This window comes from Lepisma saccharinum, chromosome 7 (assembly GCF_977018435.1).
Source record: "Lepisma saccharinum chromosome 7, izLepSacc3.1, whole genome shotgun sequence".
Taxonomy (NCBI): Eukaryota; Metazoa; Arthropoda; class Insecta; order Zygentoma; family Lepismatidae; genus Lepisma; species Lepisma saccharinum.
The window spans coordinates 48,519,522-48,545,509 of NC_139235.1; the positions used below are offsets into that span (position 1 = coordinate 48,519,522).

General features: G+C 38.0%; 1 protein-coding gene across 1 annotated transcript in view; it reads left to right on the forward strand.

Moving 5' to 3' along the window:
• LOC145990224 (uncharacterized) overlaps positions 1-25,186 on the forward strand; it is an 89,244-nt gene extending 64,058 nt beyond the window's left edge. Inside the window, exons 3-6 of the mRNA XM_083125898.1 lie at positions 3,137-3,242; positions 14,203-14,482; positions 15,933-16,061; positions 24,659-25,186. Coding sequence (XP_082982024.1) covers positions 3,137-3,242; positions 14,203-14,482; positions 15,933-16,061; positions 24,659-24,758 — 615 coding nt within the window. The 3' untranslated portion in view covers positions 24,759-25,186. The remainder of the gene's footprint in view (positions 1-3,136; positions 3,243-14,202; positions 14,483-15,932; positions 16,062-24,658) is intronic.
• The last annotated feature ends 802 nt before the right edge of the window (positions 25,187-25,988 follow it).

The following is a 25,988-nucleotide window of genomic DNA, read 5'->3' on the forward strand; positions in this document are numbered from 1 at the left end:
TCAATAACACAACGTTTTGTTTTTTCCAGTCAGTCTGTTTCCTTCCTCAACACCTGAAAACGAAAATGCATCTTAATTTGTCTCATAATTGTTTCATTGCCTATTAATAGAAACCACGTATGTCAAAAATAGACGCATTCTTTCTGTGAAAAATCCCATGTTTCGCACATCGTGCTTCTCCATTTACTGTTATTTGGACATTCACTTGGAAGTTAAAACTTAGCTTTGTGTGTTTGTTTTCACGTGCATGTGTGTGAGAAGAGTGGTGTGCACGTGTGTTCGATTCTTTTCTGGGGATTATTTTCGTTCAAAGCATTAATATAATTGTAAAATATGGAATTTACTGTAATGCAAGGAGTGAAAATATAACCCCAGTCCGTCAGATTCGTTCCCAAACAACATTAAATAATGGAACGTAACGTGGACCGAGTATTATTCCATGTCGAGAACACGAGACATTACGATCGACAATCTTCATCTCGTATTTCTCTTTGGCATCACTACTCAATTTACAGAGATGTATACCCGTGACTGGTATACGAGCCGCAGAATTGCAATGCTGGTTGGGTTGTCTAGTCACAAGGCGCTTGGTGGTCAGACATAGATGGCTTGCTTCACTGCTTCTTCATAAGGGTCGTTACAACCCAGAAGTGTCCGTGACTGTACAAGAGAAAAATGTATAGGCAAGTCAGAAGTACAAATGCATAGTCCTTAGGGAGCTTTCAGATCGAAGTTACAAGCGGTACGCGTTACTTGGAGGGCCTCCCCGATGGCGTAGTGGTAACGTCGTAGCCTTGCAATTAAGGGGTCCCGGGTTCGATTCCCGGTGGAGGTACATGGTGGTTCGGATCCCACTTTAAAAACTGTAGGTCCAGTCCCGATTAGCCTTACTGTGCATAAAGTGGACTTAAACATCAAATCAATCAAGGGGTTCCGGGTTCGATACCTGGTGAAGGCACATTGCACAGTAGTTCGGATCCCACTTTAAACTGTAGGTCCATTCCCGATTAGCCTTTCTGTGCATAAGGTGGACTTAAAACAACAATTCAAATTCAAAGCGTTACTTGGAAACGAACCTCCAGAAATAAATGCACCCTTTTGCACTGGAGTGATAGACGCTGGCTGCACTTATCTCTTGTCATTGCTGCTTACCGCTAGCGTGTCTTTCTAGGTTGGCCGTTTTCTCGATACCGTGCGTGACGCGTGGTGTCGCTTCGGTCTTTTGTGTGTGCGTAATTTTCCTTTTTCAGATTGGCGGGAAGAGTGTCAATTCCTGTGCTAGCAGTTTGTGATCGTGTCGCTTGTCACTTCGGGGAGAGCGCCTCTCCGATCCCGCAGTGGTAGCGTCCGGGTTCGATACCTGTTGGAGGCACATAGTGGTTCCGATGCCATTTTAAACTGTAGGTCCAGTCCCAATTATCCTTACTGTGCATAAAGTGGACTTAATGCACCAACTCAATCAATCACTTCAGTGAGAATCACCCGTGTCGCTTCGGTAATGTATGGCAGCTTTGAGACCACAACGACAGGGAATGTTCATACCGATGCGGTAAGCGACATGGACATTTCCAGTCTATAAAAAGCATTCACTAGCAGATAAAAGTGACACGATGAGAAAACAGACCAGTCCGAGTGTCGTGTCACTTCGGAAAGAAAGGTTGCATCTATTTCTGAATGTTCGTTTCCAAGTGACACGTGTCACCTTCGCGTGCCGCTTGTCACTTCGGCTGAAAGCTCCTTGAAGTGATTAAATTGCAATAATTATTTTATTTGTATTTTCCTTGTGCGAGCTGTACGCACTACATAAATTTTACTTTACACACAACTTACTCTTTCCTTACTGTCATGTATTAATATTGTACCCTCTTTATGTTAATATATAGATACTCTTAGTAGTTGATCAGATATAAGAAAATAAGAAAATTAGACATAATAAGTATAGTTTAGCAATCAAATAAATTTATTAGACATAATATGTATAGTTTAGCAATCAAATAAAGTTATGTGTCTGGTTCCTTTGGTATCCAGTCTCTATATACCTCTATTCCAATCTTTCACTCCCCCCTTGCACTATTTTTCTGGATGCCTTTTACACTCCCATTCTCCCCTCTTCTTTATGTGATAAAGGGTGTTTACACTTTATGTTACACTATAAAGATGGCTCGGTTTGAGCATGATCACTAATTTCGCTGTCTTCTCTAATAGCTTTCCCCCGCCGTTCTCTTACTTCCCACAGGTATTTCCCCACTTGTTGTCCCGCTTCTTTTGTCTTTATTCTATCGTTTCCCACTTCTATCACCTCCCTCGCTGTTAAGTTGTTCAGAAACTTGTCCCTTAGGTCACGTGTAGAAGGGCAGTTCAGGGGGATATGCTCGTCCGTCTCCTCTCCATCGCACATTGACATACTAATCGACATTTTTTTTTTTTAATTTAAAAATAAATTCCTCGCCTTCACTTCGGGAAGTAGGCTATATTTCAACACAAAACTTGGTGTATTTTCACCTTCTATTTATTTAACATAGAGAATTTAACTTCTGTACATAACCCAACACTTGGACTTGAAATCCAGCATCACATTGCGATGTTGCTGTTGTTGATTATTTATTTTACTTTACTTTTGTTTCCAATTTTATTTACTGAATGCAATCACTCCACAAATATAACGCTTTCCATCAATATACTTAACACCTTAAAAGACAAACAAATCCATATGATGTGTTCAGAGAACAAACTAAGCTGAATTACTACTTTCATAACAAAATTATCATGACTACAGATCGCACTGCAATCTATGTTGTCATCTAACTTCGGAAATATCTTTTTTCGGTCGTTTTCCACACTAACCCTTGTACGCGGTGCAGCAGGACTTTGAAAAATATTTCTTGCATCCAAGAACAGTGAGGTGCCCAGGATTTTCGAAAGGGAGGGGGTTATGTGTACGTTTTTAGTAAATCAGCCCTCATTTTGACATCTTTTCCTGCCTTTGACGTATTTAGGCCTGGGGCCAAAATGGTTTATGAACCCTACCCCTACCAACCACCCGAGCACACGCCACTGTCCAGGAAGACCTATCATTGGACCTGTTGCGAGGATACAATGTGTATTTAATTTCTATCATCTCGTATTTATTTTTCAGGGTGTACAAATACGGAACAGGTCTTGTGGCAAGAACTGCGTAGAGACAGTGAGGTCGCCCTGCTGGGGACAGGACTGTGCCAACCAGAACTACAAGGAAATGACCAGTGGGTAAACGAAACACATTTTCTTAGATCAATGTAATTTTTAAAAATGTATTTATTTATGAATAATACTAATAGTTTAGTACATTTTATGTGAATATAAACCACTACAAATAATGTTGAAAATACTACTTTCTTTATATTCCTGCTTTATATAAAACTAACAATTTTCTTAGTATTAATCTGAACAGCTAGTAACCTTACGAAATATGTGCGGAAAGTATCTAATGATTCAATTAAATAAGTAAGTGTAAAAAATGTAGAAATAACTATATATTATTTTTTTCACATCAGACAGACACTTGTGAAAAGTAGGAATATAATCTAAATGTCCATCAGGTATTCACTGATTTTAAAAAAAGCATATGATTCTGTTAAAATACATAAATTATTAGTAGAGTTTAGAATACCTAAGAAGCTTGTTAATATGATAAAAGTATGCAATAATGAAGTAGAAAGTAAAATTCGTGTAGGTGTTAATATGTCTGACAAATTTACAATTCATGATAGATTAAATGAAGGAGGTGCATTATCTCCATTGCTCTTTAATTTTGCCTTAGTTAGAATATGTTGTTATGAAGGTAAAATAAACAAATGAGGGACTAAAATTAAATGCTCTGACTCAGTTACTAGCATATGCAGATGATGTATACTTACTAGGGGGATGATATAAATACAATTAGGAATGATGCTAAAATATTTTTAAAAGCAGCTAAAGAGATTGGTTTGGAAGTCAGAATAATTAAATTAAGAAGACTTAGATGGGCAGGCCATGTTGCACGAATGGGAGAGGAAATAAGAGTTTACAGGATTCTTGTTGGGAAACATGATGGTAAGAGACCTGTAGGAAGGCCAAAACGAAGATGGAGGGATAACGTTGAGATCGACTTAAAGAAAATCGGTAAGGTTGGTAAAGATTGGATTGATCTTGCCCAGGATAAGGACAGATGGAAGGCTTGTGTTGCTGCAGCCATAAACCTTCGGGTTTAAGAAGGCTAGATAGTTAGTTAGTTAGCTAGTTAGCGAAAAATGTTGTTGCGTTACAAGTAACTAGTTACTTTCAAACGCTAATTTCAAGCAAGCCTTGTCGCTTCACCATTTTTTAAAAAATATATTTATAATTTAACCACTTGTTTCTATATTCTTTAAGTACACAAACCCGTTTTCGATATTTTTTCAGGCTTGCGTTGAATCTGACTGCCATTTTCAATTAATCGCGTGATTCTAGAGTTTTCAGGTGTTTATGAAAATCACTGTAACTTCTATTCTGTAATTCCAAATGTAATTATTCAATAACAATTTTCTTCACAATTCAATGCTCTTTCTTTTTCTTTATTACCATTTTTTATCTCAGATTAATAGTTTCTATGCTATAGTAAAGTAAATCAGATAAATATTTTTAATAATTTCTCATCTTTTGGAGCACAAAATAACCATCAAGGGGCGAAAGAGCTTAACCGTATTTCTTCTGTTTACTGTGCGGTATCACGTACCTCCGAAAATTGTTAATCGTATGAGGTATGAGGTGCCTGGACCCTCTTTTTACTAAAGTTCCAAACAGTTTAACATTTTGAAGAATGTACGAGGCGCATCCAGAAAGTAAGTTTCCCTATTTTTTTTAAAAAAAAAAGAAAACCAACACAGTTTCAGGAAACCATTTATTGGCAACAGGTACAGCAAAGGTTCAGCTATTTTTCAACATAGCAACCACCAGAATTGAGACACTTGTCGTATCGTGGTATCAACTTTTGGATCCCACTGTCATAGAACTCTGCCGCCTGTGAATGGAACCAGCGTGTGACAGACGTCTTCAGCTCTTCGTCGTTGCCAAAACGCTCACCGGAGGACAGGAATTTCTTGAGGTGCAAGAAAACGTGAAAATCGCTGGGAGCCAGATCAGGACTGTAAGGTGGATGATCAAACAACTCCCAGCCAAATTCCGTCAAAACAGCTGTTGTGCGCCGAGCCGTATGTGGACGAGCATTGTCATGGAGGAGCACAACACCTGCAGTAAGCATGCCACGCCTCTTGTTTTGAATGGCACGTCGCAATTTCCTTAGTGTTTCACAGTAATGGTCAGCGTTCACCGTTTCACCTCTGGGGAGGAAGTAAATGAGCAAAATGCCCTTCCTGTGACCCGACCCCCGCGACCGGCCCCCTCTGACTGGCGGTACTCCAACGAATAAGAACAAGAAAATTGCATCCTCGCCGTCGGTCAGGGGATCTACCTAGCTTGAAGTTGGATAGACTAACGGTAAGTAGCAGAGGTCGGGCGGATCTGGGACTGGCGCCCCAGGGTGTGGGTAGCCGCCCTCAGGAGTTTTAAAGTGTTGTCTCGTGGTATATGTGATCTCCTGAGGTGTTTTAGTTTGTCAAGCAATGGGCTAAGAAGTTATTTGAACTTTTAACTGTTGGTTTTGTTTAGAGATGTTTGTTGATGTCCATTGTGTTTGTAACGGGAATAAGTCAAATAGTTCCATTACAGCGGGAACCAGGTGGAGTAGTTGGGTAACAACCGATCTGAAAAAGTGATGACCGGTGGGTTAAGACGGAGATATTCCCTTGTCATATTTTATGATTATGGATGTTGAATAAAGGGACAGTATGAATACAGACAAAAGTCTGAAAAGACCTAGATTAAGTACTGAGAGAACCAGCCTGGAATCTCCATTAACTAAGAGAAAAATTGGAGATACGAATGGAATTATGGAAGAGGGAGCGAGCAAAGAAAATGAAGATGCAATCTGGGATTGCTAGAGAAAAAGTAACAATTCCAACGAAAACACTAATGACGGAGGTAGTTAGCAAAATACTAGCAGCGTACGAGGACTTGAACAAGGAAAATGAGGTCCTGCATGCTATTAATGAAGAGTTGAAAGGAGAAACTGCTTTCCTGAAAGAAGAACTTAGAGCTAGGAGAAATACGCATAATGAAAGTTCAGGGAGTGATAGTAATACATACGCGGACAAATTAAAACAAACACCCAAAGAAGTACCAAAACCATCTAGACAATCTAGACCGACTTTATTCGTAAAAGCCAACAATAAAAACCCAAAGGAAATCCAGAAGATCGTTACAAATAACATCCATCCTACTCGGGATAAAATAAGAATTACAGATATTCGATCAACTAAGGAAACACTAATAATAGAGTTTGCGTCACCAAAGGAACTCCAAACTGTAAAGAATAACCCAATACTACAATCCGAGGGATTAAAAATGGAAATAATAAAAAAGAAAAATCCTTTGGTCATTTTATATGACATACCTAGGACTTACAAAGATGAAGAACTATTGGAAGATCTATATCATCTGAACTTGCATGACTTGATGACGGTAGAAGAAATGAAAGCAAATCTCAAAATCAGCTTTCGGACGGGAAGACGTGAGGATTCGTCTGTAAACGTTGTGTTAGAAACGTCTCCCGCAATGAGAAATATATTGGTAAACAAAGATAGACTGTACTTGCCATATAAAGTGATTAGAGTGAAGGACTTTATCTCAATTCCTAAATGTTATAATTGTAACGACATTGGACATGTAAGTAAATACTGCAAAAATGAAAGCACATGCGGAAAATGTGGTGAGCAACATACTGTAGAAAATTGCAAGTCGGCTAATGTTCGTATCTGTATTCCGTATAAAATTCGGAAAAGAAATTGCAATAAAAATGCCTGTCCTACCTATCAGGATTTATTGGATAGAGTAATTTCAAAAAACTAATTATGGATAATGTACACAAGATTACATCTAGTAACTCCATAAGACAGGTAAGACTAATACAAAATAATGCAAAAGGGGCTAAAATTGCAATGCAAGAAATTATACAGTATATCTTAAACAATAGTATAGACATTGCTATGATTCAGGAGCCATACCATTATAAAGGTAAGCTCCTGGGTCTACCTCAATCAGTCCGTGCATTCACCTGCACTGAGGTACCAAAGGTAGCTACTCTAGTAATGAATAAAAATATTCAGGTCATGTGGAACAAGACACTTTCAACGTCACATTGTATTGTTCTAGATGTGGATATGGGCACTGGCCCATGGACTTAATTAATTTATATTGCCAGTTTAAGGACCCGATATCACCTTACATACGAATGATGGCGAGAGCAGTTCATGGATTGGTGGACCGTAAGCAATGCAATAATTAGTACAGATGCCAATGCCAAATCTCCTCTTTGGTATAGTGGCGAAGTGGATGATAGAGGAAGAGAAATGGAAGACTTCCTTTCAAGTGGAGGATTTTGCGTGGTAAACAAGAAGTCGAATACACCAACCTTTTGTAGTAGTAACGGTGCCAAGTCAAATATTGATATTACCTTGGTTAATTATGGTGGACGATCGTTTCTGAATAACTGGTGGGTGAAAGACCTTACCACCAGCGATCATAATGTTATAGGATGGAACATTAGTCTTGAAAAAGAGAGTTTACAACAGATACCAAACCAATCTCAAAAAAGGAATTGGAATAAAGTGGAGCAGAACAAATTAAGATCTAAGGTTACAAGTCTACTCGCAAGCAAACCTGTATCTCTGGATAATAATATAGAAAATAATATTCAGATCATTACATCTGCTTTAAAAACAGCTACTATAGGCTTTTTTCCGGTGCCGCCACATGAAAAAAGAAACAAACTTCGCCAATCTATCTGTTGAAAAGAAGAACCACTACAAGACGGCTAAGGAAATTATTCCAAAAAGCAGTAGATCTCAGACTTAAAGAGCAATTTTTAGAGAAGTACCGGAAGTCTAAGTGGATTTACGCAGAACTGATTAAACAATACAAAGTCAGGATGTGGGCTCGACTGGGACAAAGTAAAATTACGAAGGACCCATGGGGCATTCCATATAAAGCCGCAACAGGCAAATTAAAAGAGATCTTCACTCCTACCACATTGAAAAAGATGGAAAACTCCTATACAACTACATGGGAGGACACAATCTCATATTTAATGGAGGTTCGTTACCATCCGATATCGAATTGGAGGACTCGGAAATACATCAAATTGTAAGACAGCAATCACGGGAGCCCTATGAGAATGACACACTGGTTTATCCATTTGCCAACAAAGAAATTGCCTTAAAAATAGATCGACTGAAGTGCAAAAAAGCCCCTGGACCTGATGGCATCACTAATGAGGTCATTAAAATATTAAAGAATGAAATGTTGGAGTCCTTGCAAGTGGTGTACAACCAGAGCTTGGCTTCTGGTAGGTTCCCAAGGGAATGGAAACATGCAAATCTTACTATACTTCTTAAAGATAAGAAAAGAGATCCTGAGGAACCAAAATCCTATAGGCCGATATGCTTATTAAATAGTTTTGGTAAGATACTCGAAAAACGTATAGTATCAAGACTCAATGAAAGAAGACTATTAACCAAACACTCGGGAAAACAGTTTGGTTTTATTCATGGAAGATCAGCTGAGGATGCACTTAACTATGTTATGAATTTCGTCCATGGAAATCAACACAAATATGTACTGGCCATCACTCTATATATATATATGTGGAGCTTTCGATAATGTGTGGTGGCCATACATCCTGAAAGTACTGAGAGACAATTATATACCAGGATCTCTCTATAATCTGATAAAGGATTATTTAGGCAATAGAAGCGTACAGTATAAAGGATCACAAAAGGTCGTAACAAAGGATGTGAACAAGGGTTGTCCGCAGGTCTCAGTGTTAGGCCCAACCCTGTGGAACCTTACTATGGAGCCTCTGTTGATGGAATTACATCAGTCTAGGGAAGTTGCTGATGTGATAGCGTATGCAGACGACATACTTATTCTGATTATTGCCAACAGTAGAACTGAATTGGAAAGAAGAGCTAACCGAGCCGTAACTCTGGTAGAAGACTGGACTGAGACATCAAAAATGAAAGTTGCTAAAGAAAAATCTTATCATATCTTACTTAAAGGGAAGCTATTAAGATCTCCAATTATAAGGGGTACAAAAATAGCTATTAAAAAATCTACTAAAATTAAATACTTTGGCGTGTTCCTGGAAGCTCAATTGAGATTGAGACAACATATAGAGGAGGTTTCCTCTAAGGCGAAGGCCCTACTACATAATATCTTGAATATGGGGAACTCGGCATATAAACTTCCTTTTGATGTTTCGATGATCTATTATAGATCAAACTTCCTGCAAGTGATATGCTATGCTGCGTCAGTCTGGGCGCATCTCACAGCGCAAAAACAAATCAGAGATAGTCTTAGATCTGTACAACGGAATGTCCTGTTAAGGATCCTCGGAGCGTTTAGGACAACATCCAAGACTTCGATAATAGCTGTTGCTGGGGTACTCCCCTTAGACTTTGAAGTTCGACAAAGTGCCGCTTGTTACTGGTTGAAAAAGGGACTAAAAGAAAATGTACATGACCTGCTGGGAACTCTGGTCAATTCCATCCAAGAAATTAAACAACACTTATGGAATTCTTGGCAAGAAGAGTGGAGTCAACTCCAAGAATCTGCCCAGACTAGAAAGTACATACCGGATGTACGAGATAGGATGAAACTTTCCTTCTTCAAACCAAGTAGGGGTATGGTCCATTTCATGACGGGTCATGGCCCATATAGGACTTATCTTCGAAGATTTAATCTTAGCAATGATGATCAGTGCTTAACATGTAGGGTGAAAGGAACACCAGAACATGCAATAGTCAGCTGTAAAAAGTATTCTGATAGTCTGATACCACGATTAAGGCAGGGTCTAGATGAGGTCACACTGGCACAGGAAATTCATAGCATCAAGACCTTTGGCAGAATTAACAAATTGGCCGGACTAATTTCGTCATTAGAAGAAATTGACTACAAATCAACATCTCGAGTTAGTTCAGGAAATGAGACTTCAACATTAAGTACCACCCGACAAGTTGGAATAAGAAGAAGTAGCCGAATCAGACAAGAGAATATCCCATCGTCAAAACAGAAGACCGAACAAAATGGACAGACTCAAAATGAAATAAGATATTATGAGGAGGGCCCAACCGCCTTGAATCGAAGGAAGTTCTACATAAAATTCTTAAGAGGCAGTGCAAGTTCGAAGAACTAGTGACTTGAAAAGTCGTATGGGTAATTGGTGGAAACTAATTAGCGATTGTGAGGACATTGACGTTCCTGTGAAACGGATTGATAGTGTGGAATTAAGTGTGGTTCTATCAAGATTTGACTATGTATGGACGCGAAGTGAATAATGGAAATTTGGGAACTGGTATAGTGTGAACTTTGATATGATGAGAATCATTAAGAAGAATGAAGAAGATGACCACAACCTTATGGAATGAAGAAGAAGCCCTTGGAACTTTCTTCTCTTCTGGAAGTCCATTTCATTTGATTTTTTTATGAGGCTCAAGGTCTAAGGACTTATAATTTGGTATGTTCTAATGATTTAATATATATAAAATTTCTCTTTCATTACTTATTCATTATTTATTCTTAATGAAGAAGATAGCCTAAATTCCTTGAAAGCAAAATAAGAACGTCCTACTTCTGGAAGACCAGAAACTTGCAACTCCTGTTCCTTTGGGAGGCTTAAGGTCTAAGGACCTATATTACTAAATAAATGTACTAGATAATATCATATATTCCAAGTTAGTATTTTATTATATTGATCATTATAAATTTCGGTAAGATTTTCAAGCTGAAAATCAGCACCAACCAAATCCTTAACATACACATCACAATTTAGAAATTTTGGAAACACTGGTCAAACATATATATGATTTTGTTTGTTATATTTTATATTCATATTCTGTATATACTTTTCTTTTATTATATTTATTCCTCAAGTACAATAATCTTAGAAAACACAAACATATATATACACACCTTGGTTTTATTAATAGGCACCAAGGTCCTCTTCCATATTCCAATCCTAAACGGGACACTACCGCTCTTGGCGAAATAAGAGCTATGATAAGCAATCTACGCAAAAGTATACCAAGAGAGAGGGTTGCGTAGTGTGAGTGGCGAGAGGAGGCTGGAGGACTTCGTCCCTCAGTGTCCATTTTAAAAAGTTAAAAAAGTTCCTGTCCCAAAGCACGGTGCACATCACTTTCTGTACCGACAGCGTCTGTTTGAATTTCTTCTTGACCGGAGATCCACTATGCCGCCAATGCATTGACTGCTGCTTGGTTTCCGGGGTGAAGTGCGAAATCCACGTCTCATCGCCCGTGACGATCCTGTCGAGGAAATCATCGCCGTCATCATGGTACCGTTGCAGGAATGTCAGTGCTGCTCCTGAACGTTTCATTTTGTGTTCGGGTGCCAGGTTTTTCGGCACCCACCTGGCACACAATTTTTTGAACAGCAGGCGCTGCGTGACAATCTCATGCAACACGGATCGCGATATCTGCGGAAAAAGGCTACTCAACTCCGTAAACGTGAAGCGACGGTTCTCTACGATGCACTGCCGCACCAGCTCAACCAGATCATCAGTGATGAGGGACGGACGCCCACTGCGCTCTTCATCATGAACACTTTGACGACCTTCCGAAAACTGCCGACACCAGCGACGCACCATCTGCTTACTCATAATGTTCGGCCCATAGACCTCACAGAGCTGACGATGAATGTCAATTGGCGCAATGCTTTGTGCTTTCAGGAACTTTATCACCGACCGAACCTCGCATGCGGCGGGAGAAGGAATACGAGCTTCCATTTCGGACCACTGCTGCTTCGCTACTGGCATGCGGCGGGAGAAGGAATACGAGCTTCCACTTCGGACCACTGCTGCCTCGCTACTGGCGCCGGGCGGGATCTGTCCGCCTGGTATATGATTGATACGTCTTAGCTTTGCTGCGCATGCGCAATTTACACGGCTCATTATGTTTACTTTCACGGGAAAAAAATAGGGAAACTTACTTTCTGGATGCGCCTCGTACATATATATCTGACGCTCTGAAACTCAAATTGGGGACAGAGGGAAAATGTGAAATTTACACCATAGTGAGATCTCCTGATATTCAACATCACATAAAAATTTAGTGAAGGTGTTTCTTTCGAATAAGAAAGATATTTAAGATTAAATTGAGCCCTAATTAGCGCCTTTATGATTCTAAATAAAACATATGTGTATTTAGAAATTAAGAATTTTCAAGACAAAAGATAGTTATAAATACATTTAAAACGTAGACTTATTTAAATTATTAAATATGAAACTATGAAGGATCCTCTTCCCAAACAAACATACGATTATAACTAGTAAGCTAACTTACCAGATGGAAAATAGGACTTCCTCGATGGCGTAGTAATGACGTTGTCGCCTTGTAAGCAAGGTGTCTTAGGCTCGATCCCCGGTGGAGGTTCTGATCTTGCTGTAAACTGTAGGTCTAGTCCCAATTAGCCTATCTGCGCATAAAGTGGACATAAGAACAGATGGAAAACAATTCATCTTTGTTATATAGTACACATTAAGGTAAATGTGATGTCATAAATTCCCGAGAGATTGTGAGGAGGTTTCTATTGATTCACAGCGAATTCAAATATAGTTCCAAATGGATTGTACGAGATTCCCATGCCTTTACGTAGTTCACGTTTAACTTGTCAGATTCCAAGCACCTTATAAGTGGCTTCTTACTCACTAAACTTTGCGGGCAGTGCAGTACCGCAGATGTTTACATGGGAGGATATTTCCATATTGACTTTATGACCACCTTTTGTCATAGCACTTGCTGCCCCTGGATACAATGACTATTGTCTATTTCCTATTTCAGCACACACACACACACATATATATATACGCACACTCATATATCTATGTTTGTGTGGATGTAAAGTGGGGATAATAGCAGTAATTCACAGGAACAGTGTATAGATTCATAAAAACCTGCTATACCTGTCCCAGCTAACTGTAGAGCAGGGACGCGCATAGCGGCAAAGGAGGAGGAGGGAAATCGTGTGGTGAAAGCGCAGCGTTGCCAACCGTACATGTACGGAAAGTTCATGGCATGTACGGACGTACGGTCCAGACCTTAGTCCGTACGCTAAATGCACGGCTTGTCAGAATTTGCACTTGCAGTTTTATCCCTAATATTTCCCTAAGAAATTCTTAAACCAAGCATACGGACCTGGAGACAAAATCCCGGTCCGTTTGCCAAGTGCATACGGTATTATCCTTTTGAAAGGTTTGCAACGCTGACAGAGAAGCAGGAAAAGCGGGTAACTCCAGTCGCCCATTACGCAATCCCGTTTCTCTCACTGTTCATTGGTGAAGCCATCTCGCGTCACTACTTGCGCAGAGACTTGTTCTCGTTAGCTTGGTCTACAGTTAGCTGGTTCGGGGTTTAGTACGGCTTGAAGTGGAATTTGATAGCGAGGAGGATGTTTGGTCGAGCCTTGGAATTAGCTGGGGGAATGCTCCTATGGTTTAGAATGGTGACTGTGAGGCAGCTGGGGGGATGCTTTGCGAAAATTTTGCTAGCTGGAGAGGATACGATTCTCCCTCATGCCCCCTCACTCCGAGCACTGCCTGCTAGTAATAACAAGTATGGTTATTTATATTCCTGCAGGACTGAATGTTTGTTTCAAGACTTTTTCCAACTTTTCAAATGAGCTTCTTCTGAATTAAAGAAAAAAAAAACGTTTTTATTATTCAAAGTTAATATTTATTATTCTTTCTCTATATATTTTACAGCCTTTTCCTCTACGATTGCAACTCAGTAAGACTTAACGCGCTATCTTATGTAGAAAAAACTTGGAATTTCTTTCTTTGTGTATTTTATCAAGCAGTCACGTATTTAAAATAAGGCTATCAGGAATGAGCATCCTCCAAAGTAGCAACATGTTCTTCTTATCATTACCGTTAATACTACCATCCGTATACAAAATTGTATTGAAAAAGAATAGCTTACCGAAAATGAAATTGTCAATACACCGCTGATTTGAAGACCAAACTGCTCTAACGATACAATTGTACTGAAGATATTTCTCTCTCGTTCTTTCTTTCAGATAAAGACCCCTGCGAACACTGGATGAACTGCAGGGACAAACTTCAGGTTCTGTCGGTAAAAGTTAACAACCTTCCCTCGTGCCCCTGCTACTACCCTACCGCCATCTTCTACGACGACAAGGTCTGGGACGAGGCCCACCAACAGTACGTGCGATGGAGGGACGTCAGTGGCGAGGGCGAGAAGTTGAGCGTGTACAAACCAGGAGCTCAGTACTGCATCCGGTCATTGCTTACTCAAGGAAGCTCATCACTGGCTGCGCAACACTGCTGTTACGACAGGTGATTCCGCCAATGCCTGCAAATAATCATATTTTAATTAGCGTTTTCTAGGTAATATTGTTGTTAGGAAAAAAGTTGTGTTCAAAGTTTACGGTTCACCGTTTCTTTGAGGGGAGGGCTCTGTTGAAATTACGATCTTCTCTCTTATTTTCACAATTTCAGATCTGCAGCCTCCCTCAAATCCTTGATACTTGTCTCGTGGCACCAGGCGTTGACGGCGATCGGGTTCCAAAACCGGGGGGGGGGGGGGGGGGGGAGCAAGGTGCCAAAAGTGGGGGCCAAAGACAGTATATTTCCCTTTGAAGATAAGGTTTAGCATAGTGCGGGGGGCAAAAGTGGCGAAAGGTGGGGGCAACTGCCCCCTTCGCCCCTCTAATGCACCAGGTATGAGAATTTCTGTGTGATTTTGTTTGTTGTGACATTCCTTGATGCAACACTGCATCAAAGATTACTAAATCAGATTTTATAGATCAGTCCATCTAAGGTCCAAATTACGCCATCTAAATACAAGAAGTAATTGGTCCAACCTCTATAGTACTAGCAGTTTTGGAATCTGAGTAAATAGCACGTGATCACATTAATTTGTGACGTTCCTTTCTGGTGTTCGCCACTGGATCACTACGTCACGGTAGCTACCCAATCTCCCTGTGCGGTGTAGTTATGAGACTCTCCTTAATGTTATGCTACAATCAGCATTCTCAGGACGTAACGATTTGAAAAAGAAATAGCTTCTAGCCATTTTTCAAATTTAATAACACATTTTACCTTTAAGTAATCACTGCAAAATAACAACAATATTCACAAACACAATCACATTTCAATTAAGCTGCGGCTTTTCCTTTATAACAGTGTTTTTCACAAAATTAACATCATCTCATGCAATTCAACTTACTTTTTCCTTTTCAAGCACTGTTGTCCCGGCAACGGAATCAATAAAAGATTGGACAGTTCTACAAATGTTTATAAACCGGAAATGACTTCCGCTTCCGATATTGCGTGTAACAAATATACAGCAAAAATTACAAATTTAAATCAACACAAACAACAGTATTGAAACTAACAAATAAATCAAACATATTTCTGTGAAATTAACAGAAAACAAATAAAATATTACATATGGCCAAAATAAACAAGGCGTATCAAATTTAATGTATTTAGCTAGTCGTTTTAAATTAAACATAAACCGATCTCCGTGACAGAGTGATTCTCACATCGTGCTACGACACCAGGGGTGCCGGGTTCGAATCCCAGCCTGGGCATGGGTGATCTTTGTGCATCCTCAATTTACAATTAGCCAAATGTGGCAAGAAAGTAAAGTAAAATAAATCAAATCAATCAATCAATTAAACAAAGCATAAATATTAATGCTAGTATTTCAAGCAGAAGAGTATTTTTTGATTCCAATAAAAGTAAGGTGTGCAGATTCCATTAACACCAAAATCTCTTGCAGGCAGAGAAGCCTGATCACCAGAGGATCAGGAGCTGGAACTCCCAATCTAGTGAGCCCTGAAGTCTCTGCTCTGCTACACGAGAAGGTGGACCTCTTGCCTTGGAAGCTGTGCAAAGGAGATTTCACAAGGTATTGCAAGTATTCAATACACGGGTGCCCACAAGGGGGATTCATGACGCGCCTGTGTCATGGGAATTTCTTGGGGGACAGAATTTTATACCAATTCTATATATCTTCAGAAAAAAATGATGGGGATCGTATCGTTTGATTGACTTGTTATTGATTTCTAATTTTGGTTACTATGTATAGTTTTTTTTTACTTACCTGTGGGTGATCGCGGCGATAGGGTTGAAATGAAACACCACCTCTTATGCCTTTAGAATCGGTTTGAATGGGGGGGGGGTGTGGTATTCACATTAATACAAGGTTAGTCGAGCAGACAAGCTGTGCAGAATAAGGTTGACTAACAATGGCAGTGAGCCTAAAGTATCTAAAGTAAATAATATATATTGCTTAAATATGCCTGTATTATAGAGTGACGCAACCACAGGGGGTCCCAACCCCCAACTTTTGACGGAAGTCAATTCTAGGGGGCAAGGGGGGACAAATGTTGATAGCCAAGGGCACTTGCAGTGGGGCACAGAGGAGCAATTACCACCTTCAATTTCAAATTTTATGCAAATAAAAATACATTTTGTAAACTTTTCTTGCTTCCTTCGCTCGCATTATCTGCTTTTCTCGTTTTCGTCAAGTTCAGAGCTGTAGCTAGGGGCGGCGGGAGTCGACCATGGGCGCCGAATGATCTAAAAAAAAAAGTTGTAAAAGAGAGAATGCCATGGCGTCCAGTGAAATTATCTGCTCCCTATTAAATCAATATTGTTTTCAATTGCAAAAATTGGATCTACAAATTTTCTTGCTCGCTTCGCTCGCAGTATACTTGTTTTCTGTAACTAACTAACTAACTCTCTAGCCTTCTTAAACCCGAAGGTTCATGGCTGCAGCAACACAGGCCTTCCATGTTTCCCTATTTTGAGCAAGTTCTATATACTCTTTTCCATCCCTACCGATTTCCCTTAGGTCCATCTCAACGTTGTCCCTCCATCTTCGTCTTGGCCTTCCTACAGGTCTCTTACCATCAGGTTTCCCAACAAGAATCCTGTAAACTCCTCGTTCCTCTCCCATTCGTGCCACATGGCCTGCCCACCTAAGTCTTCTTGATTTAATTATTCTAATAATATCTGGACATGAATACAAATTATGTAGTTCTAAATTATGTAACCTTCTCCACTCACCTGTCTCCTCATCCCTTTTAGGTCCAAATATTTTCCTAAGGATCTTATTTTCAAATACTCTCAATTTATGTTCCTCTTTCAATGTAAGGGACCAAGTTTCACATGCATATAATACTACAGGCAAAATTACTGTTTTGTATATTTTAACTTTCAGTTTCTTAGATATTAAACGAGAAGACAAAAGTTTATGAAGAGAGAAGTAACATGCATTTCCTGAATTAAGCCTACTTTTTATTTCCTCTTTAATATAATTTTCATTTGTTAATATTACTCCTAAGTATTTGAATTTGGAAACTGGTTCAAACGAGTTGTTATCAATAATTAGATTTTGATTATTACCTAACACTTGGTTTCGGCCTGTAAGCATATATTTAGTTTTCTCTTTGTTAACTTCCAAACCTATCTCTTTAGCAGTTTTGAAAAATATTTTAGCATTATTCTTAATTGTATTCACATCATCCCCCAGTAAGTCTACATCATCTGCATATGCTAACAACTGAGTCACACCATTTAATTTTAGTCCTTCTTTAGTTTCTTTTACCTTCCTAACAGCATATTCTAAGGCAAAATGAAAGAGCAATGGAGATATTGCATCTCCTTGTTTTAACCCATCATGAATTGTAAATTTGTCAGACATATTAATACCCACACGAATTTTACTTTCTGTTTCACTGGTGCATACTTTTATCATACTAACAAGCTTCTTAGGTATTCCAAACTCAACTAATATATTATATAGTTTATCTCTTTTGACTGAATCATATGCTTTTTTGAAATCAATGAATAGCTGATGGACATTTTGATTATATTCCCACTTTTTTTCAAGTGTCTGTCTGATGTGAAAAATTTGATCTGTAGTTGATCTGTTACGTTTAAATCCACATTGATAATCACCTATAATTTCATTAGCATATGGGGTTAGTCTTGTTAAAAGAATGTTAGATAATATTTTATATGTTGTTGAGAGTAGAGAAATTCCACGGTAATTATTGCAGTTCATTTTATCACCTTTTTTAAACACAGGAACAATTATGTATTCTTTCCACTGTTGAGGGATTTCTTCTTTATTCCATATTAAACAGATTAATTTATGAATTTGATACATTAATGAATTTCCACCATATTTAATTAACTCAGCTGGTATTAAATCAATGCCAGGTGCTTTGTTATTCTTTAGCCTTTTAATAGCATCTTTAACTTCAGTCAAGTTGGGTTCTGGAACTAAAGGTTCTGCAGTGTGGACTTCATTCACTTCTGATTTATCTCCTACATGGACATTTAAAAGGTCATTAAAGTAGTTCTTCCATCTATTTAGAATATCACTTGGGTCAGCTAGAAAATCACCGTCTTTATCTTTTATCAAGTTTACTTTAGGTTGCCACCCCTTTCTAAATTCATTTACACCTTTATATAAATCTCTGATATTTTTATTTTTGCTGTTTGTTTCAATTTCGTTAATTTTGGTTTTCAAGTAATCTCTTTTTTTACTTCTAAACGTGCGGTTAACTTCTCGCTTTATTCTATTATAATTGTTTAGATTTGTATCATCAGAGTTATTTAACCACCTAAGTCTAGCCTGATTTCTTATTTCTATTAGATTATGACATTCATTATCAAACCATGGCTTACTTTTTCTCGGTTTATGGTATCCTATACTTTCTTTAGCTGCTGATTCTATTGCATTACGTATGTGCTCCCAATTCTTATTTACGTCTGTTTCATTTATATTTTCATCATCATTTAAATCCTGCAAAACATCAAATCTATTTGACAGTTTAGTTTGGTAATCTTTCTTAATTCTTTCATCAGTATACTTTCCTGTATCAAATTTTAGAACTTTTAGATTTTGTTGCTTATGATTTATCACTGAGAGTCTTTCTCTTAATTTAGCAATTACTAAATAATGGTCACTGGCACAGTCAGCACCTCTATGTGTACGAACGTCAATTATACTAGTATGCCTTCTCTTATCAATGAGAATATGATCTATCTGATTGTGAGTTTTACCATCTGGAGAAGACCAGGTATATTTATGGATATCTTTATGTTTAAAAGTGGTACTTTTCACAATTAAATTCTTTGAGGTTGCAAAAGTAATCAATCTTATACCATTATCATTACTTAATTCATGAAGACTTTCTTTACCAATCGTGGGTTTAAATGTCTCTTCTTTGCCAATTTGTGCATTACAGTCACCTAACAGAATTTTCATATCATACTGAGAAAATTTATCAAAGACCTGTTCTAACTCTGCATAAAAATCATCTTTAGTATTATCATCTTTATCTTCCGTTGGTGCATGTATGTTTATTAAAATAATTTTACACCACCTACCCTGTAAAACTGCATATGATATCCTATCATTAATAAATTCTACTGTTTTAAGAGCCGATATAATTCTATTATTTATGAAAAAGCCTGTTCCAAAATTATGATTTTCAGTACCACCATAGAAAAAAGTATAATTTTTAGTTTTACAATTCCCTTCTCCTGGCCACCTAACTTCCTGGACAGCTACTACATCTAATTTATACTCAACTATGTCATTAACTGTACACTGAAATGCCCCAGGCCGGTAAAGGCTCAGAACATTCCAGGTGCCTAATTTAATATCCTTCTTCCTAACGTAGATCTTATCCTTAGTCCAGAGACCTCCCAAAGTAGTCCCCACCCGGAGATCCGAACGGGGGACTATTTTACCTCCGGAATATTTTACCTTGGGAACATCCATGGCCTTATATTGTTGTTTCTTGACATGTGTTTTTACAGTGCAGAGTTGTCAGCTCTACGCCTAACCCCCAATATGAATGGAGGAACTACTACACAAGACGAACACAAACACATTAGACAGCACAACTACTACACAAGACACACACAAACACATCACAACTACAACAAAATATAAACACAAACACACCACAACTACTACACAAGACAAACACAAACAAATTAGACAGCACAACTACTACGCAAGACAAAACCAACATACTAGACAGCACAACTACTACACATACATACTAGACAGCACAACTACAACACAAGACACATACATACACACCACCGATACTACACAAGACATTATACAGCATAACTACTACACAAAATAAACACAAACACACTAGGCACTACAACTACTACACAAGACAAACCCAAAAACACTACACAGCACAACTACTGCACAAGACACACAAACACATAACAACCACTACACAAGATAAAACACAAATGCACAACTACTACTACACAAGATTATATATACACACATACACATACATACATATACATACATATGTACATATACACACACACATATATATATATATATACATATATACATATACATATTCTTTCTGGATCCCTTAAAACTGGAAACAAAGCAGCTAAAATACACCACAGAAAGCATTTCTCATCGTTATTTTCAATATTAACCACGGGTCTTTTGTTTTTAATATTGGCAGGTAATGGCAGATATGTAGATCCTTGTAATGGGCTGAATTCAGAAATATTAACATAGAGCCTGTGTGGAGATCCGCATAGGCTCCATCCAGACTCTTTTCCAGCAAATTCAGAGTGTTTAATATTCAATACTTGTTTTCTGTAATGTAATATATTTAAATAATGTGTGCTGTATATTTGTATTGAATAAGCTTTGAATACGTACACAATTTAGTGTTAGCTTGTTTCATATGTATTTTCTTATTTTTTGGTCGCTCCATGTTGCATATGTGTAAAACATATGTTGTACATGAAAGTTACACATATATCTTTGGAATGCATTTATCATTCATTTTCTTCCATTCAAAAAAACAGTTTGTGTGGTTGATTTCCATTATTAGCTAATGTGAAATTGACGGTGTTGAAAAGATATTTCAAATCGTTTGTTCAAAACAAATGCTTTAGTACAAACTTCTACCCCCTTTAATCGTAATTTATGAAGCTAATAACTACTAGTAGTAGTAATAATAATAATAATAAAAATAATAATGTAATTATTGTTACGTTTATCCTGGCACGTGCCCCCCCCCCCCTTTCCAGACAAAAATTTGTGGTTGCACCTCTGGTATTATATTTTTCCGCAAATTTTGTGTGATAAAATAATTTGAGTAATTAATTCGGCATAAACGAGGGGAGCAAATGTTCTACCTTTTGGGGGGAGCGTGTCATGAGCCTTGGGGAGGATGGGCACCCCTGATTCAATAAAACAGTTTAATCAATTTCTCTAACATGCACACATTTGTTAAATGATTGAAAATTGTCACCTAACATTAATCTTCAGTCAGAACTTTCTGAAACCAAACTATCGGGTGTCCCATAAGTCTGGAACCATAGGTATTTTTCATATTACCCTTTTGTCTGTTACAGGTGAACCATGGCGCTGACTTAGGAGGAGCGAATCCAAGTTATTTTGCATGTGGCGACTTCCAACACATTCTTTAACTGTGTTGTACAATAATAAGTTCCTAATATTAACTTGATTTGTTCTTGTCCTATGGTTCCAGCCTTATGGGACTCCTTGTACTTGAATTTTTATTATTCGAAGGTGCTGAATATGAATGTGGCAATGAAAAATGTTACTTGGCTCCAGTTTTTAAGATTTTCAAAGCAGCCCGTAATAGTTTATTGGCCAGTCAAGAATACGGTATAATTTAGAGGGTACTATGTCCTTTATGACACAGTTATTTGGGTGTGTAAGGATACCAAAAAACGATGATTGCCATCTCAAAGTGGTAGCTAATATAAATGGCGGCCAATCCAAAGTGGCGGATGTTGACATTTGAAAAAAACGACTGTATCTCTGAAACCAATTTCAACGATCTTTTTTTTCAAATGAAAGGTTAAGATGTATTCTATATTTAAGGTTATCTTACATTATTCGATAGGAGCAACCATTAAGTAGCTAATCAAAGATTAGTAAAGAAATCGTATTTTTTACTAATAATTATGTTTATCATTAATTTACTAATGGTCTAGGCATCTGAGAAGAAAGTGTTCCAAACGTTGTAGCGTAAACGTTTATCTTTAATTTGACATATTACACTTGTTGTTTTTGGCCCCGAAATATACCAAATTCTTGATTTTGGCTACTTGGCCCATAGACTAGTAATATGATGTTTCATTTGCTCCATGCAGGCGCGGCTTTTGCATTGTGTTCCTGGGATTCACCCAAATCATACCGCACATAATGAGTTTCCGCAAATAGACAAGTTGGGGGAGGCAGGAGGTACAAGTAAATTTTGTCCCAAAGAAATAATAAATTATAAAAAATTTAGGGGTTGTCTGGGTAAACAATGAAAAACTGTTAAGAGGGTGTTTGGGATATGTGCATGAATCACTGACCCAAAGTATAATGTATAATGTATGAATTGAAAACTATACCTGCAAGTAGAAAGTGGCTAATCAGAACTGGTCCTACAGTTCTTGAAGATGAATCGTAAGAAATGATATGTGCAACCTAACAATCGAACCTGAGACCCATTCATTAAAACGCAATGGCTTTGTTCGAGTTAGGGCTGGGTCGACCAGCACACACTTTATCTCCAATTTCCTATCAATGGACGAGAAAGCTTGTTTACATTAATTATTCGCATTCCTAATGGTCATTTCTGATCTGTACAGACAGCATGCAACAATTTTGTAATCAAGTAGACTAACAATGCTACGATTACAAAACAAGGTAAACATTCCCCTGTTGCTTACCAGAATTCCCTTCACTTAACAAAGACTTCCCTTAAACTGCATTAGGTGAAACTGCAATTCCCGTTTTACCTAAAATGGCTGACACCTGTCAAATTTGATTATCTTGTGCTGATCAGCCATTAGGCGAAACACGAAGGAACAAGCTGCACTCGAGACTATCCTGAATACAGTTTCCATGGTATGTACAAGTTAATATTTGAGCCTCTTCTGAAATACACTCAGGCAAAATGTATCAGCTTTTGTATCACTTTATATTGATTTACTCACAAGGGAAGCTCATAGACCTTCCAACGAGAAGCAACATGCAAACTTGCAGAATATGATGATAATGGGACCAAAGTGACAAGTGTGCAGTGATATTTCCAACTGGCTGGAACCTCTTGAACTTGGTTAATACATTTACGAGTGCACAGTACTTGTACTACACTGAATATGTACCAGAAATAATAGGAACATTTCTTCTGTTACTTGAGTCAACGTCTGGTCAAAACCTTTGAAAACAGGAATGTTAATTTCCACACATACTTAAAAGGTACAAAGTACTGCCAGCTTCTTGATGTCTATGTCTTTCGCCAATAAAAACTAATTGCATGATGCATGGAAGAGTACATGTAATACGATGAGAAGCATTCCGTCAACCTGGATTATTTGCATTCTTTAATATACAATCAATTGAGTGTAAAAAAAAACAAAAAAAAACAGTGTCAACCTATGCTGCTTTATGCATGCAAAGCATCAGAATATGTATCACGAGAAAAGCTGCCTTTGTTTCGTAATATGTTGGAATATATTTTACACATATCTACTAAAGTTTCCAATGTTGCTGACTGCAATGCAAATTGCTATCATTATCTATTTCTGATGCGAGAATCAGCTGATCTTGCAGCAATCTCTTTACACTACACATTACCATGAAATAGAATGGCGTAAGTACATAGTACTTTCAATTTATCCTGGCATGTGTCCAGTGGCGTGCCCAAGGGGGGTGGGGGGTTATAACCCCCTTTTTCATCCAGTATTTCTAAAAAAGAAAAGGACGTCAAAGGCAGGAAAATGTGGCAAAATGAGGACTGACTACTTAATAAAGTATTATACATAACCCATCCTTTCGAAAATCCTTGGCACGCCACTGCATGTGTCAAATAATGATATATCTACTTTGCTGCAATTGATCTCTGTAGATATTTGGTTACATACACTTCACTGCTAGTTGTCTTTGTTTCTACGTGATTACATTATAGGTATGGCCCTAAATATCTTGATCAAGATCAAGGGACTTTGCCCATTTGTGAAATGTCTCATTGCACACTTGGTTCATTGATTGATTGATTTGTTGTTTTAAGTCCACTTTATGCACAGGAAGGCTAATCGGGACTCTGCCTACAGTTTAAAGTTGGATTCTCGTTGCACACTTGAAACTTTGGTCTCATAATGGTCCTACTCTGCAAGTTCCATGGTTTGGGTCTCTCCGATGGCGCGGTGGTAGCATCGTCGCCTTGTAATCAAAAGGTGCCGGGTTCGATACCCGGTGGAGGAACATGTGGTTCGGATTCCACTTTAAACTGTAGGTCCGGTCCCGATTAGCCTTTCTGTGCATAAAGTGCACTTAAAACTTCAACATTTCAATTATCAGGAGGTTTGGGAACTTTTCTTGTCAGTGAGAACAGGGCACATCGCATGAGGTCATGAAATTTAAATTATTTTCAATTTCGTTAATTGTTACTTTATTTTCCATAGGTATAACAAAATCAGACCGCCAAACAACGAAAATAATTGCACCGAGAATCCAGATAATGAGGAATACAGAAGACAAGTTGAAGCAACTAAATTCTATTAATGCATTCTTTTTACATTTGATGTTGTGCATAGTAATACAAATACTGTATTATAATGCTTACCAAGATTGTTAAGGATGTGTTTCCGATTGAAACAGTGTTCTTTTTAACTCAATGTGTCCTATTTAGATTACAATACTTAGATTTTTTTCTACACGACATCCACATCACGAAAATACTGATGAAGTAAATAATTATTGATTTTGAAAATTGAATGGATTAGCACAATAAGATATAACAACAAAAGTGTTCAAAATTACATTCAAATACTGACGAGCTATTCCAAGAAACCTGTAAGTAGAAAATGTTTATACTTAGTACAAAGCATACAGGCATGTTCAATACTGACATGTGCTCTAACAAGGAAAACATTGCTATTTCTATTTCTTCGGAAATATTTCTAGTGCAAATTTAGCACAAAAGGTTGTATGTATTATCACTGTAGTATATGTTCCTATTCAAACAACAATGTATATTTCTTATACTCTGTTTTTGTAAATAAAGTTTTTGTAGACAGAAGAAATATAATATTATGTAGACAATGGCACATATTTTCCATTTATGCAATGAATACAAAAAATGTAATAGAGATGTTTATGGTTTTGATAGTTATTGTATTTTGCTCTATATGAAACTTGAAGAAGATACATTTTTAATCGCATTGAAAAAAGTGAACTTTCACAATGGAAGTAGACATAAATTAGAGAGACCCGGTGGAGTTACATAGTGGTTCGGGCCCCACTTTAAAATGTAGGTACAGTCCTGATTAGCCTTTTGTGCAGAAAGTGGACTTAAAAAATAAAAATTAAAAAATAATAAATAAATAAATAAAAACTCAAGAATTGGTGGTACAAACTGTAAGGGTGAAAGTAATACACACCAATAGAATCAACAAATTTGGATTTAACGTGGACCCCCAAATGAACCATTTCCGAGTAAATTACAGATATGTGAATTTATTGTCACGACCCGCCACTAACGTATCCGCTTGTTGATGCCAATGTTCAGCATCCGCTGTTCTCCTTGCACACATGTCCACTAGGTGCACACAAGTAGGCGCTGCAGTACTAGTACTAGTCGAGAACCAATTGAAGACCAAGCATCCCTGATGGCGCAGTGGTAGCGTCGTCGCCTTGTAATCCTGGTGTCCCGGGTTCGATACCCGGTGGAGGCACATAGTGCTTCGGATCCCACTTTAAACTGTAGGTGCAGTCAGTCACGAATACCCTTAC